This window comes from Paramormyrops kingsleyae, unplaced genomic scaffold (genome assembly GCF_048594095.1).
Source record: "Paramormyrops kingsleyae isolate MSU_618 unplaced genomic scaffold, PKINGS_0.4 ups53, whole genome shotgun sequence".
NCBI classification, from domain to species: domain Eukaryota; kingdom Metazoa; phylum Chordata; class Actinopteri; order Osteoglossiformes; family Mormyridae; genus Paramormyrops; species Paramormyrops kingsleyae.
In genome coordinates this window covers 108,047-128,210 of record NW_027325991.1, presented here as the reverse complement: position 1 = coordinate 128,210, position 20,164 = coordinate 108,047, and the positions used below count along the sequence as shown (strand labels likewise).

Below are 20,164 nucleotides of genomic sequence, written 5' to 3'. Positions count from 1 at the left end.
TTTTCTAGACAGTCATCACCACCACAGCTGTATTGACCATGTCTCAATTGATCATATTTATTTCATTTGATTATAATAACAACAATAACAAGTTTGCATTTAAAATAATACATGGTAAAGAAAACATTGTCTTCATCTTTTCTAAGATAAGCATGATCTACAACACTGAAGTCTTGAGTACAGTAGATTTTTAACATAAATTTTAACCCAATGAATAATAATAAATCACTTCCATTGTTAAATATGATCAGGTAGAGATTGATTGCAAACATTAACCATATATATGTTATCTATATTCTTTGACACTGAGATAAATATAATATATGTTATGAAGTAAAAAAATTTGTTGTTTTTAAAATCCCAAATATGTTTTTGGTCACCTTGACTCAAGGGATATCAGAGGATTGCAAAGCTTAAGACAAAACTAAGGTTAACACTGATCAGGTTAATTTTACATTTTACATATTTACAGCCCCTTCAAATGGTGCGTTTAGTTGCTGCTTTTCAAATAAAATCAAAACCAAATCAAATAGGCTTTATTGTGAATTTCCTATGTTTATAACATACAAGGGAATCAAAATCCTGTTCCTGTCTCGTCTTTGTCATACAGTATAAAAAAAGTATAAACAAGATGTAAGATATGATAAAACTAAAATAAGTAAACCTCTATACAGTATACAGTACAATTTACAGTCAGTAGTGCAGAAACAGCATAAAAAAAACAGTAACAGTGATGTAAAGTGAGGAAGTGAATTGTAGAGCAGCTTTGGAGTGCAAAAAGGCAGGTAGTTACTTGGTAGGTAGTGACTAGTTATTGTCCAGGGGCAGGGGGCAAGGGGTGGTGGTAGTGGAAAGAGTTCAGCATCCTGACAGCTTGGTGGATGAAGCTGTTGGACAGTCTTGTGGAGCGGGCGTAGAGGGTCTGGCATGTTTTCCCTGAGGGGAAGAGGCTGAAGAGGTATTGTAACGGTTGAGAAGAGTTGTTGGCAATGCTGATGGCTCTACGGTTGAGGCTGGTCTGGAATGTGTCCTTGAGGGAAGGCAGTGGGGCACCGATGATCTTATTGGCTGCATCCAGTATGCTTTGCAGGGATTTGCTACAGGAGGAAATCTCTTCGATCCATTGGAATTCTGGACAGAAAAGACATACATTATTAACTTCTAAAATTGAAAATTAGTGGATCATCAAGACAAAGGGAAAATGTGAGAAGTAGGAAAAGGACTTAGCTTTGTTCTTTTTGAGGGACGTGCCTTGCATTGGTGCTGTAATTGCATGTGTTGCAGCCTGGATCGGAATAAAACATAAAAAAGTTAGTATTTACAGGAAGTAAACCATCACTAACAATGTCTATATGAAAAATGATTTATCAGGAGAATGAGAAAATGATAGAAGGACTTAGCTTTGTGCTTTTCTTTGTCTTCTGCTGCTTTGATGTGGTCGTCTGTTGGAAGTTGGATAGGACAGAAAAGACATACATTATTAACTTCTAACATTGAGAATGAGTGGATCATCAAGACAAAGGGAAAATGTGAGAAGTAGGAAAAGGACTTAGCTTTGTTCTTTTTTTCCTGTGTTGCCTTGCATTGGTGCTGTACATGTATGTGTTGCAGCCTGGATCGGAATAAAACATAAAAAAAGTTAGTATTTACAGGAAGTAAACCATCACTAACAATGTCTATATCAAAAATGATTTATCAGGACAATGAGAAAATGGTAGAAGGACTTAGCTTTGTGCTTTTCTTTGTCTTCTGCTGCTTTGATGTGGTCGTCTGTTGGAAGTTGGATAGGACAGAAAAGACATACATTATTAACTTCTAACATTGAGAATGAGTGGATCATCAAGACAAAGGGAAAATGTGAGAAGTAGGAAAAGGACTTAGCTTTGTTCTTTTTTTCCTGTGTTGCCTTGCATTGGTGCTGTACATGTATGTGTTGCAGCCTGGATCGGAATAAAACATGAAAAAAGTTAGTATTTACAGGAAGTAAACCATCACTAACAATGTCTATATCAAAAATGATTTATCAGGACAATGAGAAAATGGTAGAAGGACTTAGCTTTGTGCTTTTCTTTTTCTTCTGCTGCTTTGATATGCTCCTCTGTTGCAACTTATATAGGAATATCCACTCCAAAACCATAGTGCTCTACCACCTCAAACAACTGGTCCATATGTAACTGATAGAACAATTCCACTGAATGAGAAGCAAAAAAGTCCTTAAGCACATCAATTTCCTAATGTAAACAAAGTAGCTGAGTGATCAACTACACCAAAAAATCCCGCTGTTGTAGCGTTATAACTTCACGGAGGACACAACGCAAAATACAACTGGACAAGTGAAAACTGGAGCTTTCCCGCTTTGTTACTACCTAACTATCTACATTCTAACCTAGTCTTCAGTGCACCCACATGCAGCTCAACCGCAAAATGCGGTCTACCCGCGTCCGATGCACCAAACACAACAAACTAAAAAAACAAACTAAAATAAAAACAGAACTAAATGCTATCACTACCTACAGCAGGGACTGACAAAGCTCCAGTGGTCACTAAACTAAAACTCTAACACTAGCCAATCCTTTACTTCCAGAATGAAAACAAGACATAGTAAAACAGGCTGGACCGTCACAATAGGAATAGCACTGTGCTCATGATGACATCAAAATGCAAAATACAGGACTGTGGTAACTGTAATAAGTCTGTAGTACACCTGATTGAAGACAAGATTCTGGTCGTGATATGTAAATGTGATCAATCAGTGTCTGCTTTTCTGTGGTTGGTTGTGAGATGAGTTGGGTAAAGCCTCTCGTTTCGAACAAGTCCTTGATGGATTTTTTTCCTGTAGAAAGCAGGTCCTCGTTGAAGTCCCCACATACAACAATGGGCTGAATATTCATTGCATGTAGGGCATCCAAGAGGCTTTGCATGTTTTTTAGAAATGTGCCAAGGTCATAACTTGGTGGCCTGTAAACCGTGGCACAGACAACACTGATCGGTGTCTCAATTCTGACAACCGTGAACTCAAGATCAGTCACGCTTTGAAAGTATCGCCGTTCTTTGGATTGTAGAATACTCCGGCAATAGGTTGCGACTCCACCCCCATCTTTGGTAGCCATGTCCACTCTGTTGCTGTAGGACACTTCTCTGTTGCGTGAGAACAATTTGTATCCTTCTAACTGGCATTTTGGGTAAACAGAGGATCCAAACAAATGAGTCTCTGTAAGGCATAAAACATCTGCGAGCTGAAGTTCGTGATGACGTTTCATGTCCTCGACATGACAGAGAAGACCTTCAACGTTGTGGTGGACAATTGTTATTTTTGTATTTGGATGTTCTGACTTGGCAAAGTGCAACAGTGGTCTTGTGTTAAGGAATGAGGCTTGAGTCATGGTCTCTATGGCTGCCCTGATGTTTTCATCAGCATAGATCTTATTTTCATCAAAATCGATGATTTTCAGTCCTTCTAGGGAGGTTGTACGACTGAGGGCAACGTACGCCATCCCTGGCTCAAAGATCCGCTTCAGACAAACGGTGGCAGACTTCATGGTCATCCCTTGCACTTTGTGGGCCGTACATCCAAAGGCCAACTTCATGGGAAACTGCATCCGAACCACTCCCTTTAGACTTGTACGTTCCTCAAATCTGTCAATGTATACTAAGTTTTCTGGCTTTCCTTGAACTTTCATCTTACTTCCTGCTGTGGGATTATCTAATTTAAGTCCAATGAGCTTTACAGTTGTCTTACCATCTTTGCTGTTTGTTATAATGTCTGCGATCGTTCCGAAGGTTCCATTGACCAAGCCATCTTCAACGTCCAGGTTCCTTATGAGCATGACTCGAACGCCAAGAGCAGCTTGAATCCTGTCAGGCAAGTCTTGTTTTTTGCCATTGATGCAATGGGGCAGGATCAAACTTTTTCCTGTTTTGGTATCCTTTTTGATATCCTGTGCCCAAACATCAACAACCTCTGAGTTTAGGGAGGCAACAACCGTGGTATTGTGCTGTTCTACCTGTTTGTTTGTGGCAAAAATATGCAGGACATCTGTTGGAGAATCTTTAGGTTCAATGACGGCCTGTGTCAGCAGGGCTTTGTCGTTGACACTGAGCAAATCAGCCTTCCTTTTGATTCTAATTCTGTTCAGGAGTTCTGCAAAAGCTTTATCGTCTTTCTGTCGCATGATCTCTGTTAGGCTGACCAGTTGGAAATTGTCTTTCCAGACATCAAGAACACCTTCCTCATAGACACAAAGAGGTTTTGCCCTGCCAAGTGGTGGCAGCTGGTAGAAATCTCCTACAGCCAGGACAGACAATCCTCCAAATGGCTTTGAGTTTCCTTTTATTTGTTGAAATCTCCAGTGAACATAAGCAAATAGTTCTTTGGAGACCATGGATATTTCATCAATAATTAAGATTTCTGCATTCCCAAGTACTGCTCTCACTTCATCCAATGTGTTTCCAAGCCCTGTGTATGGTGGCTTTAAATTCTTAGGCAGTCTCAGGATGGAGTGCAAAGTCTTTCCTGAAATGTTGTAAGCTGCAGTACCAGTGAAGGCTGTGAGGAGCACCGTGGGCTGGGACATGTCACCAACATCACGAAACCTGGGAAGTTGGCGCAGGATCTTGGTCGCTTCCTGATAAACACACTTGATGACGTGTGATTTCCCACAGCCAGCTCCTCCAGTAACAAAATAGAAGAAGGGATCCGGATTACGACCCCAGACACGTCGCAGGCACCATTCACGAACTGCATAGAACACAGATGCCTGGGTCTCATTGAGACTTCTGTACATTGCTTTTATAAGATCAGGGCTCAATTTTGGGGCTTCGATTATGGGCATAGCTTCTCTGTGGTCTTGATGGATCTGGTAATCTGGAACTGGGTCTGTGTCTTCTTCATTTTGCTGAATCGGTTCTCGTTCAGCGAGACATTCCAGACGGTCTACTTCAACCTCGGCCGCATAAGTGTTCCACGCATTTACAACTGGCCCTTTCTTCTGGAGTTCTTCCATTACCTTATCTATTTTTTTTCCATGTCCTTCATACCGCTTCTTGTTGAAGTCAACATACTGTTTCATTTGTTTTGAGAGTCCATCATAATAGAATTCTCTGTATGTTGGATAGTCTGCGTTTTTAAGGTCGTCGTCTGTTCTGTGCGGGAAGTATAATTTCAAGATCCGTCTGTAAAACTTTTCTGGTTGTTTAGTTTGAGAGAAACGGGCAAATCTTACAATAGCTGGTTTGCCCACAGTCCTCTTCTGGATGTACCCCGCATTGTTTAAGAGGGGAACAGCATTTGGTCCTTCAACTTGGTGTCCGTAGAGGACCCTGTACGCTGACACAAATTCAGCCAGACACATATATTCAAATTCCAATGTTGTAGGTCTGTTGATGTATTTTTCTGTCAAACCCGACATCCAAACATTTTCTTCATCCAGGCGCATGTTCATTAATTTGCTCATCGGAAGGCTCATTTTCACACCATCCTCATCCGTCTGGATGAAAATAACACTGCGTGAGCACTTTTTTAGCGGTAAGCTGCATGTGCGGGCTACGGACTCTTGAGCACTGACCTCTCTGTGCTTTGAATAAGCCTGCAAGATGATTTTCATCTCATCTTTTTGGTCGACGTTTGATTTCTTGACGACTTCAATGACGGAGTTAAGGATCTCTGTCATTTCATGCTCAGGCTTGGTTAAATAAGACATCATGTACTCGATGCAGCTGTACTCATCAAGCACGTACTGAATGTCCATGTTAGCGTTCCATACTCGGAGCAGATCAGCGTTGAATCCATTCACCCAGCAGTCTTTGGGATCACGCTTCATCATAACAACCATTCCAGAAGTGAGAGCGTCAACATAAGAGCTGTATTCTTCCTTGGTCATCTTACAAACTGTGAGCAGCTCAGATAAATCTTTGAACGATACTTTTTCATCCATGAGTAAATCTCTCACTGGTTTCAGCTTCTGCTTAGCCTGCCTTTGTCTTTTTGACAGAATTTTCCACTTTGATGTTTTAGGTTTTTTCCCACAGGCTTTATCTTCACTTTTATTCCCCTTCTCTGTATCCTCATCACTAGAGTCAATTTCAGCTGGGGTGGTGATTCTAGTGCTCTCCATGGGTAGTTTGGGGAATCCAAATCTGCATTCTACATGTCCTTTCTTGCATGATTTGGAATGCTTCTTGCTGTGCATCTGAACCTCAGTCACAATTTTGTGAAGCTCGGGGTCTCTGTTTTTATCTGGTAGCTGGCAGGATATGTAGCGATCGATGAACTTGACAACTTCATCATCTCCATCTTTTGCAGCGTCAGGTGCATCTTTCACCCATACCAACATATGAATATGTGGACTTCCTCTTGCTTGAAATTCCACTCGATAAAAGTAATCTTCCACTGGGCCGATGGGCTGGGCAGGAGACAGGATGAGGTTAGTTATGAGCGCGTCCACTCTTTTCTCAAACATGCGCATGACTGTGACTGGGTTGCTCCGGAGAATGTCGCATTTGGTGTTCCAGTCGAGCTCAGAAAATTCTACCTCTTCTCCCTGTTGAGCTTTGATGACCTTAACGACTTCCGGCCATCTCATTTCGGCAGCAGAAAAGGTTACAAAAAACGTGGGTCTGCCTAGCTGCCTCACCATTGCATGAAGGTCACGAAGGCATTTCTCCCAGTAAGCTGGAGTGCCTCTTAGGGGACGCATGAATCGAGTGGCCTCTCTATGTTGTATCAGTCTTTCAACCTCTTCCTTGTCTTGCAACATTTTGTTGGAAATGTTGCGTCCATCTCTGGTCTTTGTTTGGCCTTTGCGCGTCTGAATTGACATGCTGCTGGTGGCCATGTGCGTTTCTGTTACAAACTGGCAGAAGAAAAGGTAACTCTGGTCTTTGGCAAATCTGGTATCTACAGAGAAAAGCCTTACATTGAAATACATACTCAGGGACAACCGAACTTTCCTGTCTTGATCAAACGTATTATTGCCAGTCGGGAACTGCACAGGAAAGGCCTTGGCTTCAAGCCTTGGAACACTAAAGAAGCCCACGGGTTTGTTTCTTTGGGCCGGAGCTATGCTGAACACTCCAGCCCCATATGACAGAACTTCCTGTGCTATGTCAGGAGGCTGCATGCAGGTATCTAGTATCAGACCAGGGCGAAGTGCCTGGTGTTCTTCCCCCACGTGGCTGGGCTGCTGTTCCACAGCTGCATCTGTCTCATCATCCTTGTCTGGCTCGTTACCTAGCTGATCATCTTCAACAATGTCAAACGTGGCATTCTCACATATCTCAACATCTGTGTAATCTGGATGGGCCTCTTTAAGTTTAGCTAGTCCTGCTAGCACATTTTTCATGTCTACTGTGTAGAAGTGTTGGTGACCTTTGTATTTAATATTCCTCTTAAGCTTCACTTTTAAAAGCTCAGCTTCATTGCTAGCCCTTGGAAGAGTATTTACAGTCGTTTCCATCTCAGAAGGTACACACACAACGGCTCCATGCACTGCTCTTTGCTGTCCTTTGGGTAATGCAACAATCTTGGCAAAAGGAATAATCTTTGCAATCAATTGCCTTTCGAGCACATTTAATTCAAACAGCTCTGAGGGAATGGGTGCTAGGTGCAAATTATTTGCAGCGGCAATCGGTGGCATCCTTCCTCGTCTTAGGTGGCTGTCACATGTGTAGCAGATCCATTCCTGCATCCTCTCTCTCCGTACAGAACATGGAGCTGAACAAGCAGGAACACAAATGTGAACATATGTACCTGTTAGACATTCAGCCACCAGCTGAAGATTTTTGGAGTATGTGCCTCTGTTACAATGCTTAACTTGACTGGGGAAAAGAGCTCTATGACACACCGTGCAGACATGTGTGGGTCCACATTGAATCTTCTCTTGGAATTTAACTATTGCAGCTTGCATTTCATTGCTGATCAGGGGCTGTGGGGTTTCCTGGCGGGAGCCTGCCAGTGTTCTATATTTCCTCCTTATTCTGAAAGCGCACTGCAGCATTTGATTAGTAACAAGTGCAGTCTTGGACTGACTGAGTGTCTTTTTGGCAGCATATTGTTTAATATAGTGGAACCTAAAATGTGTTTCATTGTAAGATTTGTCTTTCATATACTTCTTCATAAATGTTTTTTGTTTACTTCTGAAGTCAGGATCCGTACCGTATCTCTGTGTCACGTACTTCATTTGTTTACTTCTGAAGTCAGGATCCGTACCGTATCTCTGTGTCACGTATTTCTTCATAAATGTTTTTTGTTTACTTCTGAAGTCAGGATCCGTACCGTATCTCTGTGTCATGTACTTCATTTGTTTACTTCTGAAGTCAGGATCCGTACCGTATCTCTGTGTCACGTATTTCTTCATAAATGTTTTTTGTTTACTTCTGAAGTCAGGATCCGTACCGTATCTCTGTGTCATGTACTTCATTTGTTTACTTCTGAAGTCAGGATCCGTACCGTATCTCTGTGTCACGTACTTCATTTGCTTACTTCTGAAGTCAGGATCCGTACCGTATCTTTGTGTTACATATTTCATTTGTCTGCTCCGAAAGTGAGGATCAGTTTTGTATCTGTTGCTGATGTATTCTTTCTTCCATGTTTGCTTTTTAACATACGCTTGTTTCATGGCCTGTAGTTTTTTTAACTTAAATGCAGGACAGGTAGAATATTTTTCTTTTTCTGATGTACTTCTTGTTGTTGTACTTCTGGTGTTGCTTTTGGTCCTCCGACTTCCTTTGCGTCGCCTTGCTTTTGTCATTTTTGACACATCTGACATTGGTGTTTGACTTACTTGCAATACATTGGGCACTTGATTGAGCATATCATTTGGCTCTCGCTCATCAAAACAGCGCTTTTGGTTTTTGACACACTGGTTTGATTCTGTTAATCTTGAAGAAATATTTACAATGCCCATGTGTGTAGGAGGGGCATCATCAGCGTCGTCACTGAGAAAAGTAACTGGGACAAACTCATAGGTGGTATTGGGACCGCGATTCTCAAAGAGCTTGTATAGGTGCTCAACCATGTCCGTCAGTTTGCCAAAACTCATCATAATTGCAGTTCCATCAGGATGGGGCAGACCTGCTGAACATCTGGAATGTGAATCAAACAGTCCATATGTACCTGATCTGTCCCGAAAAACTGCAATGCATTCTGGACTCACAATAAGTAAAGCATGGTTAACATTTTCTGACAAACACTCCAGTTGGGTGGCAAGGGGCAAACCCAGTCCTCCTTGATGTAGCAGGTGACCCACTCTTACATTTTCTGCGTGTACATTATACATACATCTGTCTGTCAGTACCTGTTTTGGCATTTCTTCGACTGTGAGGTGGTCATCAACGAATGTGCCATCCAATAAGAGCTGCTGTTTAATACCAATGTAAAGTGCATTTCCTTTTTGAAGCACTGTGTCAAGTGACATTGTTTCTTGCTGTACTCCCTCATTGTGGTAAGCCAAAAAAGTAAGAGCCATGCATGTGCACTGGTGACCACGGGAAAAAGTACTGTATCTCTTGTCTGCCTGGGAATGTGTCGCTCTCACTGACTGGGTGGGTAGACCACTGACGCTGCTGTTCATAGCTGAAAGCTGTAATGACAAAGAAAAGTATAATTTTTATAGTCCTATTTCTTTTGCTACTGACAATTTTAAAGTTATACACGTCATAATCAATCAAAACCATTTAAATAACCATTAACATCTTTTGTACTTAACCGCAGTTGACATTTCACTATGTGTACTAGGGTTGGGGCCATTCATGGACTGAAATGAAAATGTATGGTGAATTCCAATTCACTTTTTGCAATTAATGTACAGTTCTATGTCTCATTTACTTACGTTTCATTAACTATTTTTCATGTATTCCATTGTATTTATAAGGCACTGTGATTAAAATTCCAATGTATGTTACTACATATAATCACAAACATATGCTCAAACAGCAAGAAATAGAAATTGGTGTTCACTGAATTGAATTGCACTTCCTGACAGTCCAATTTAATTGTAATACACTTTCCTGTTGTTAAATTCTACTTCCAATTGCATTTTCTTATGTAAATTGAAATTGTTGAGCTCATTCCTGAATCGACCGCAACCCTAGTGTACAGGAAGCATGCAAATTACCTGGCTGCTGAGGTCCAGCATGCTGTCCAGTAGGATGGTGGATGAATCAGCACCAGTGTCCTTCATTAGCACCACTCCTAACTAAAATGGAAATGGTTAGTAAAGGAAGGACATAGTAAATATGTACATTTGTGCTATTGATTCTCTCTGAGATACACATGTACATGAGTCACATTTGACATTTCAAATTTGAGTTGCTGGGATGTGATTTAAATAGTGAAACCAAAATTCTTAAACATAGGCATATTCACTGCGCTATCCTCAGAAAAAGAAAAGGCAACTATAAGTTGAACATGCTGTCTGTTGCCCCTAGGATTATCTTTTTAACAGAGCATTACCGTAAATCCAATAACCATTAATAATTTGTGTAGTTTTGAAACATTTGACATTTTAATATGTGTGTACAGTGTATGAAAACTACCTGGCTGATGTGATCCAGTGTGCCATTCTCTGGTGGCACAGCAGGTGACTCAGCACCAACGCCCTTCAACGGCACTCGTCCTGGCTTGCGAGGTGTTGGCCTGGTCAACTCCCTCGCTGTCACGTCCTCCTAAAATTAAAGTAATTAGTGAACTGTATGGAAAGGACAGAGTAAATATATGTACTTTTGTTCCTTTGACTCTGTGGAATTGTCATGTTGTGTGCATGCACATGTGTATAATCACATTTGATGTTTCACATTTCAACCGCTTTGAATGTGATTCAAAGAGTCAAACCACAATGCTTAAACCTAGGCTCTTTGACTGTGCTTCCCTCAGAGAAAAAGTAGACAACTCTAAAGTTAATGTACTATACGGTGCTACTATGATTATCTGGAAAATACAACAACTGCATTTGCAGTGCACCATGTGCATTAAATTTAAACAAGGAAGAACTACCAGTATCATTGCATTTGAGATGCAGAAAACAATTTAAAATAATCATCCCTAATCGTAGTTATTAACTAGTCAAACTATGACACACCTGCTCCGCCTCCAGTGTCTTCTTGGATGCAGCAGGTCTCCGCCGATGGTCCACCGTAGATGTCTAAGAAATGACAAAGCATAACAAAGATTGTTGCCGCCAAGAGGAACAGTCAGAGAAGTGAGCTGTGTGTTGCCCCTATGATTAAGTTCTTAAGACAGCATTACCATTAATCCATTAGCAATGTTTGTACTTGCGAAACATTTGACATTTTAAAAACTATGACACACCTGCTCCTCCTCCAGTGTCTTCTTGGATGCAGCAGGTCTCCGCCGATGGTCCACCGTAGATGTCTAAGAAATGACAAAGCATAACAAAGATTGTTGCCGCCAAGAGGAACAGTCAGAGAAGTGAGCTGTGTGTTGCCCCTATGATTAAGTTCTTAAGACAGCATTACCATTAATCCATTAGCAATGTTTGTACTTGCGAAACATTTGACATTTTAAAAACTATGACACACCTGCTCCTCCTCCAGTGTCTTCTTGGATGCAGCAGGTCTCCGCCGATGGTCCACCGTAGATGTCTAAGAAATGACAAAGCATAACAAAGATTGTTGCCGCCAAGAGGAACAGTCAGAGAAGTGAGCTGTGTGTTGCCCCTATGATTAAGTTCTTAAGACAGCATTACCATTAATCCATTAGCAATGTTTGTACTTGCGAAACATTTGACATTTTAAAAACTATGACACACCTGCTCCTCCTCCAGTGTCTTCTTGGATGCAGCAGGTCTCCGCCGATGGTCCACCGTAGATGTCTAAGAAATGACAAAGCATAACAAAGATTGTTGCCGCCAAGAGGAACATTCAGAGAAGTGAGCTGTGTGTTGCCCCTATGATTAAGTTCTTAAGACAGCATTACCATTAATCCATTAGCAATGTTTGTACTAGGACTGGACGATATGGCAAAAATTTATATCACGATATATTTCTTAATTTTGGTCGATACGATATAATTCCGATATCGATATGGACAATATTAAAAAGCCTCAGGAAAAAACTGCAGAGGACACACACAATGGATGTCTGCAAACTGAATTTGCAAAGTCTATAATACCTCCAGGCTCCTCCTATTAAAATTATATAATTTTAAAAAAAAATAAAAACAGTACAAAAAAAAATAAGGTTCACTTTTTATTTGTATTTAGCCTTTACAAACAAGAAATGTGAAATAAACTATCAAATAAATAAAACTGATATGATACAGTATATATGTATATCAAAATATCGGAAATGTGTTTAAAAATCGCATCACCGTTATTGAAAAAAATTATATCGCGATATATATTGATATCGAATTATTGTCCAGCCCTAGTTTGTACTTGCGAAACATTTGACATTTCAAAAACTATGACACACCTGCTCCTCCTCCAGTGTCTTCTTGGATGCAGCAGGTCTCCGCCGATGGTCCACCGTAGATGTCTAAGAAATGACAAAGCATAACAAAGATTGTTGCCGCCAAGAGGAACATTCAGAGAAGTGAGCTGTGTGTTGCCCCTATGATTAAGTTCTTAAGACAGCATTACCATTAATCCATTAGCAATGTTTGTACTTACGAAACATTTGACATTTCAAAAACTATGACACACCTTCTCCTCTTCCCATCTCTTCTTGGGAGCAGCACGTCTCCGCTGATGTTCCATGGTAGATGTGTAATAAATCACAAAGAAAAAGAAACATTTTCTTATACCATTTGTTGTAGTGTTTTTTGCACTAAAAACCAGCAGGATTAGCATTGTTTAAATGCTGTTGTGTAAGCAACCTGAAAATATCTTGTGACTGTTACACAAACAAATAAATTTAATCCAAATTACCTTCCTGCCCTTCGTACCACCTGTGGATTCCAATGCGCCACATGCTGGAACAAAGAGGTCCATCTTCTCCTGAACTGCAGGGCTGAACCACACCGGATTTAGGGGGATGGAACACTGCAACAAGTTTCCCTGTGAAGTAAAATTTCACAGAGATGAGAAATATATATATATATATATATGACATAAGCATGCACAATTTATTTGTTATATGTAGTGTTAAGAGAAAACACACCTGCTGGCCAGCCATCCTCCTACTCTCCTGAGTGCGTTCACCCTGCACGCGCTGCCTCTTCTATTATGATTAAAAAACAAAGTTTTGTTGGAGAAGTACTGATAAAACATCCCGTAAAATATAGGCCACCAAGTTACAGCATGCATCCATTACCTGCTGAACAAGCGTCCAGTCGAACGGGTTGGAAGCACGTGGCACAGTCACCTCGCCAACCACAACCAACTTGGGGGAGACTCGTCTGACCACTGGTGGTGAAGTCTTCAGGGTAGCTGGTGCCTTAGAAGGAGCCGCCTGCAATTCAAAGAGTTTGTTTAGGCTCCATAGACCGCAATGTGTTTGCATATAAGCTGCAATGCATGTAATGGACCATCATTACCACAACCAAATTGGGGGGCACTGGTCTCTCCACTGGTGGTGAAGTCTTCGGAGAGGCCGGTGCATCTGGAGTAGCTGCCTGTAGTTGCAAAGAGGCAGCATCCCAGAGCAACCATGTAAGGATCTCCATCCCTACATTGTCACTTAGGTGCACCTGCCAGACATAGTGACACGTAAACAAATGTAGACATTGACAGTAAATCTTCATTAGCATTTTTACAGCAACATGTTTTACGTACACCATCTTTGCACCACAGCTCCAGGCGACTCAGCGGGAAGTGTTCAGCAACGGATAGGTACCGAATACCTAGAAGAAAAAGCAGTTCAACCATGAATCTTATTTCTAGCCAGCCTAGAATTTTGTAATACTGCACAGATAAAGTAGAAATGTGTAGCAAGAGAAGAAAATATTAATTTAATTTGAGATGAAATTAATTACGATTTACTGTGTGCTGAAGGACAAATGTCATTGCTCAACCAAGGAAATTTTAGACTGCAAAAACATGTTGATCGTTATGACAGAAACACTCGTGTGGCAAAAGAGTCACTTTTCCCCGAGTGAGGGGGTCTATTAACACAGGTAAACTGAGGAATCAAACAGGTGAACTTAGGTAGGGCTGGGGGCGCAGTGGTTTTGGCTGCAAATAAGGCTTTGGCAAAGGCGAGGGGTCCGTGAGGACTGGAGGGCAGGAACGGAAACAGGACAAAGGGACGCAGAGGTCAACAAGTGGCACCGACAGGCGTGGCTTGTAGGAACAGAACTCGAGCTGTGGGAAGAGAACAGAGAGAGCCGCTCGGCATGTGCCGAGCGGGACACAACAATACCTCGCCCCGTGTGTGGGGAGACAATCCTGTTTAAGGGATCCCACGCAGGTGCGGCTTGTTAGCCCTCATCCGCAAGGTGGTTTGGGATGTGGGTGTAACATTGATATTTCATTGACAGTAACAAAACAGCTCCCCAAATAATGGTAATAGCTGTCTTTTTAAACTTTTAAAGCAATTTTGTATTTTTGTTAAATAGTCTTCTGAAAAAGAGCAGTGTGTTGTACATACCCTCCTGAGCGGCCACACGATGGTACTCCTGGCGCAGGAGACGTTGCACTGCTTCATCCACGGTGAGACGTGTAGGGAAATCCAGAACAACCACCTGTATTTATTTAAAAAGAATAACAATCATTTAAACAATATTTAATTCGCAAGATTTCAATGAACGAATGCATTGAAAAAATAAAGAGTTACATTAGGCCAGCGGTTGCAGAGAGTGGTGAGCAGCCTCCTGAAGTCAGCTCCAGCCTCGGTGATGGTCCTGCTGGCGGTCAAGTTGTTGCTGGGTGCTAACACGCAGACTACCTCGGGTGTCCGAGGAAGAACTGCATGCAGCACCTCACGCCTCAACTCAGCCGCGCTCGCCCCTGGAGTCGACATCAACCCGAAGGAGAGTCGGCCCTGTGGCATGGTGACAAACCCATCTACGATCGCTCGCAAATGGGAGTCACCAACCAACAGAGCCAACTGCAAAAGGAAAAGCACAATACATGATTGAAAATGGGCAGTTAATCGTGAAGAGCAAAATGTATGTAAAGAACAAAACAGAATTACCTTCTTCTCCGGGTCGTCGGCTGGAATAACCAACTTGTGGCTCCGTCCAGTCACACGAGATAGTGGCCACCGCCTCACCCGATGACGAAAGCCAGTCCCACGGCCTATTTAGAGACACACAGAAACCAAGATAAAACTTTCAATTCTTGGAGCAGTCAACGAAATGAACACACAAGCACTACATACGTGAAGAGAGGTATGATGCCATCTGCTGCGGTTCCTCTTGGAAGGCCGTGGAACGTAACACCTACAACAGGTTTTCATCAAAGTTTTTGTTAAGTACAATGGCATCATGACACTGTAACAAAGTAAAATTACTAGCAGCCACTGTCATGAGAACAGAAGACGACTTTTCTGATTTGTAGGTTAGATACCTCCTTGGTGACGTCATATGGGCAAATCGGAGGATCTGCCAGGTCCAGCTTCCTCCATCTCTTCTTGGCAGCCTCTGAACGACTCCCCTTACGCGGCATCCTCTCTGGTGTAAACCTGTGAAATACACGAAAACTGGCAAGAACAAGGTTATCTCCACCCAAAGTGGATGGAGAGCAGACAAGCAGAAAAATGTAAAAAAATGCAGTTATGGAACAACTTCTAGAAATATGTATATGTTTTTTGTAGGTAGTGTGTATGTGTGTGTGTGTGTGTGTGTGTGGGCACGGGAGGTGTGGATGTGTGTGGGTATTTAAAATGACAGTTATTAATGGATGTGTGTTAAGGTTTTTTTTCTCTTTTTTGTGGTAATGTGCTGACTGCAATGTACTTGATGATTTGTGGTGATGCCAAAGCACAGCAGCTCTCACAGAATGAGGAACTGTAAAGAGAAGCAGAATAGATTGGTATTATTTGTACTGTAGAACATTACTTTGCAAAAACTGTTTTAGCAAGAAACCCGAGTGCAATGAAACAGCCTACATTGTAGTTTCACATAGCCTGTTCGACATAGTTGATCAAACACAAAAGCTATTATTGTGAACTGCTAGTTTTATCCATAGTGCCCTGAATTTCTCCTCTCGACATGTGAGTTTATTTAGGAAACCATCTCAACACAAGGCGAAAGGTCAAACCATATGTATAGCAAGCCACGATGCAGCATAGCATTTATTTTTGTGTTGCTGTGGCAGCCTCTCTGAAGCCTGAAGTCTAATAACCACTGCACTATTGAAACTGACACGTCTTGAAAGTAACACTTAGGCAAATGAGAAATATAATTTAAAGAATTCATGTAATTAAATTAAAAGGTGTTGACACAGTAGTAGTTTAAGGATGTGCATAATTATGGAACCAGAGTATTATAAGTTTGTAGAGCAGTGTGTAGACTTTTTATATGAAATATATATCACAACATACTCTGCTAACATACTCGATTATTATTAATTATGGAATGACACTGAAAGACCAGCAAAGCAGTCACAAACTCTGTCAGTTATTCAGTGATGCCAACCACAGCATGACAATACCCTCACAGCACACCGAGCTATGAAATACTGACTTAGTTACCTGCCAAATGTAAGAATGCTTAGAGTATTTCATTCATTCATTAAGCAATGCAATTGTACAAAACTGCAGGAACATTCAATAAACTTCAATACAGAAATGCAAATCAATAAGGATTTTTTAAAAGACATTTACACATTTAGCAATACAAGTTTCTTGTAAGAAAATGACATTCAATACAAAGTACTTCATACATAGACATTCAATACAAAGTACTTCATACATAGAATACTACATCAGTACATTGAACGTGTAAGTCCTTTTTTTGCACATTTCGCACCTCATTTCATTTCAGTTCATTTGCACAACACCCACTCATACACGTAAGGGATAATGTACATTATCCTGCTTATTACACAGCTACTTGCCACATAAGGAAAAAAACTGGACATGAATATGAATTTGAAACATTTTATTGGCATATTTGTTTTAAATTAACATTTTTAAACGGTAATCTTTGTTGGTGCGGAGGGATTTTAAACATACAAGTTGTACCGGCTATGCGTTATTACTTTGGAGCGGTTATTATTTGAAAAGAACGAACCTGCAAATGTCTCAACTGACCAATCAGAATCAAGCATTCCAGAGAGCCGTGTAATAAAACGAAATAACATGTCTGTGTCCAAAATCACACACTGCATTTCACATACTATGTGAATTAACCTTATCAAACCTAAGGTACTTTGAGCTATTTTTGTATTCCATTAGATTTAGGCTTATTATATTGTATGGACATAAGGTAGCAACATATGACTTATGGTTTTGTTTCCAGGACTTTCTGGGCTACTCAGATATATAATAATTTGATGTGTACATACAATATTATGGTTTTCATGAGGAGAAATCAGTCGCGAGTACAGTAAAATCCAGTTATAACGGACTTCAAGGGACTTGGCAAAGCAATCCGTTATATCCAAAGTTCGTTATATGTAGGGTTGCTGTACGGCCAGAACAGAACTACAGGACACCATTTACTCCTGCCACACCCCAGCAGACAACCTTGTGGCATAAATTATTATATTTTACGTGTAGTAATCTAACTTTACCTGACCAGATGCATGACTATTAATAATCACCGGCACGTCAGGCGCCTTCTAGGCGGAGCTGCATGTCCGTTTTAGCCGAACAAAACTACAGCTAAAAGCTGTATAATGGACATGCTTTAGGGGGAAAGCGGAGCCCCACGCGAACACGGGGAGAGCACGCAAGGTCCACACAGAAAGGCCAACCGAAGGATCGAACCAAGATCCTTCTCCGATAAACACTGCGCCACCGTGCAGCCGCAAACTACAGTTGAAAAGGTTAAATAAAAAAGCAGATGCTTACCAGCTCGACGTGTGACGTTTAGATAGTCAGGAAACTCGTAGCAATGCAATATGAAATCCAGTAGCTTTTGTCTCAACCAACCGCCAAAACCACCTGCAACTTCCAGAAAGATCTGGGAAGTTATATATGGTATGAATAAATCATTCGTATTGGACAATTCTTTTCATCCAACATCCAATCATATGTGAGTAGTGGCACATAGCAACGGCATAGCAACCACCTTGTATGCATGCAAGCGATTCTGGAAGTTTGGACCTAGTCTAAACGGGGCACATATGACTCAATGTGGGCGCGCATTAGCGGTGGGCGATATGGAGGAAAATATTTTATCACAATGGGTTTATATTTAAATCACGATTTTATCAGGTTTTTAACATGAGTTTGTGACGATTTTTTTTTACTATTGTGCAAATGATTGAACAACGCAACCAAATTATTTCTAACTATAAAGCATTTAGGCACGCACGTCTTCAGGCTTCGTGTATACCGGCAAATCAACTTCCGGCTTTTGTATGCCTGTCATAAATCCGAACGACAACGCTATCATTTATAGTTTTTAATCTTTATGGTTATATATATTTTAACAGTAGTGTCATACGCCTTTGTCAGAGATAACTTAATTCACCGTAAAATGGGTTTATTGTGTGTACCCTAGTATTAAGTGTTAAATCTTAAAATATTCATTCACCCCAGAAATGCATGTCCCGTATGTTGAAATCTGTGTGCTTCTGTTACCATTACTGTCTTCTAATTGTATTTTTTATTTATCTATCCTTTGTTTAACTAGGAAGGTTCCATTGAGATACAATATCTCGTCTTCCAGGAAGTTCTAGCTAAGATGGCAGAAAATAAGAAAAGTAAGATAAAAGTTTCATGTATGAACATACATACAGAGATGATTAATATGAACACAAACTGAGAAACATAGAAATACTAAAGCTATACATACAAGTTATATTGAACAATGACACTGTTGTTTAAGCTCAGAGTTTTTAAACACAATCAGGGAAGGCAAGGAGTCTAAATTCAATATATTTTGCAATGTATTATATAAGCTGGATTTTCTCAGTTCTGTGCGTTTGGTGGGAGGCTGAAAGAGAAGTGTAAATGATGAACGGGTACAGTATGTATTAGTGCAGAATGTGTTGGGTTGGGGCGGTGTGTGGGTGGCAGTTTGTGGGTTGGGGGAGCGTGTGTGTGAGTGCTACTTGGGATGTGTCTATGTGGGTGTTTGTGGGTAATGTAGGTAGGTGTTTGTTAGTGGGGGATGTGTGTGTGTCAGAGGATGGATAGGCGTAGGTAGCTAGTGGATAGGTTGATAAGTAGTTGCAAAGCATTGCTAGGCAGTAGCTAGGGTGTCGATAAGTCTTGCTAGGTGGTTACTAGGGTGCTGCTATGCATTACTAGGTGGTCACTATGGTGTTGCTAGGCGTCGCTAGGTGTTGCTAGGTGCTGCAAGGTAGTTGCTAGGGTGTTAGAAGGCGTTCCTACGGTCTCAGTAGCTGGTTGCTAGGCATATTGAGAAGGTTGCTAAGTTGTTGCTATGCAATTGTAGGTGGTCGCTATGGTGATGCTAGACAACGCTAGGTGGTTGCTAGGTGCTGCAAGGCGGTTGCTATGGTGTTGCTATGCATTTCTAGGTGGTTGCTATGGTATTGCTAGGTGGTTGGTAAGTGCTGCAAGGTGGCTGTTACGGTGGCAGAAGTCGTAGCTATAGTCTAAGTAGGTGGTTGCTAGGCATAGCTAGATGGTTGCTATGCAACTGTAGGTGGTTGCTAACGTGTTGTTAGGTGGTTGCTAGGTGCTGCAAGGTGGTTGCCAGGTTGTGTGATGACATTACTATGGTGTCATTAGCTGGTTGCTAGGCATAGCTAGATGGTTGCTATGGTGTTGCTATGCAATTCTAGGTGGTTGCTAAGGTGTTGCTAGGTGGTTGCTATGGCATCAGAAGGCGTTGCTATGGTCTAAGTAGGTGGTTGATAGGCATAGCTAGGTCGTTGTTATGGTGTTGCTAGGTGGTTGGTAGGTGCTGCAAGGTGGTTATTATGTTGTCATAAGGCGTTGTTATGGTCTCAGTAGCTGATTGCTAGGTGGTTGCTAGGCGTAGCTAAATGGTTGCTATGGTGTTGCTATGCATTGTTTGTTGGTTGCTATGGTGATGCTAGGTGCTGGCAAGCTGCTGCAAGGTGGTTGCTACGGTGTCAGAAGGCGTTGCTAAGATCTCAGTAGCTGGTTGCTAGGTGTTGCTAGG

The 20,164-nt window shown here is 41.4% G+C and overlaps 1 protein-coding gene across 1 annotated transcript; it reads right to left on the bottom strand.

Moving 5' to 3' along the window:
• Positions 1-12,931: 12,931 nt before the first annotated feature.
• LOC140586406 (uncharacterized) lies at positions 12,932-18,609 on the bottom strand. Its single transcript, XM_072708251.1, has 12 exons — positions 18,602-18,609; positions 17,914-18,006; positions 15,465-15,904; positions 15,277-15,337; positions 15,091-15,194; positions 14,731-15,003; positions 14,545-14,638; positions 13,731-14,258; positions 13,493-13,645; positions 13,270-13,407; positions 13,117-13,176; positions 12,932-13,013 (listed from the first exon to the last, which is right to left on the bottom strand). Exons 3-8 carry the CDS (start codon positions 15,561-15,563, stop codon positions 14,212-14,214), a joined length of 678 nt encoding a protein of 225 aa, XP_072564352.1. The 5' UTR covers positions 15,564-15,904; positions 17,914-18,006; positions 18,602-18,609; the 3' UTR covers positions 12,932-13,013; positions 13,117-13,176; positions 13,270-13,407; positions 13,493-13,645; positions 13,731-14,211.
• Positions 18,610-20,164: the final 1,555 nt, after the last annotated feature.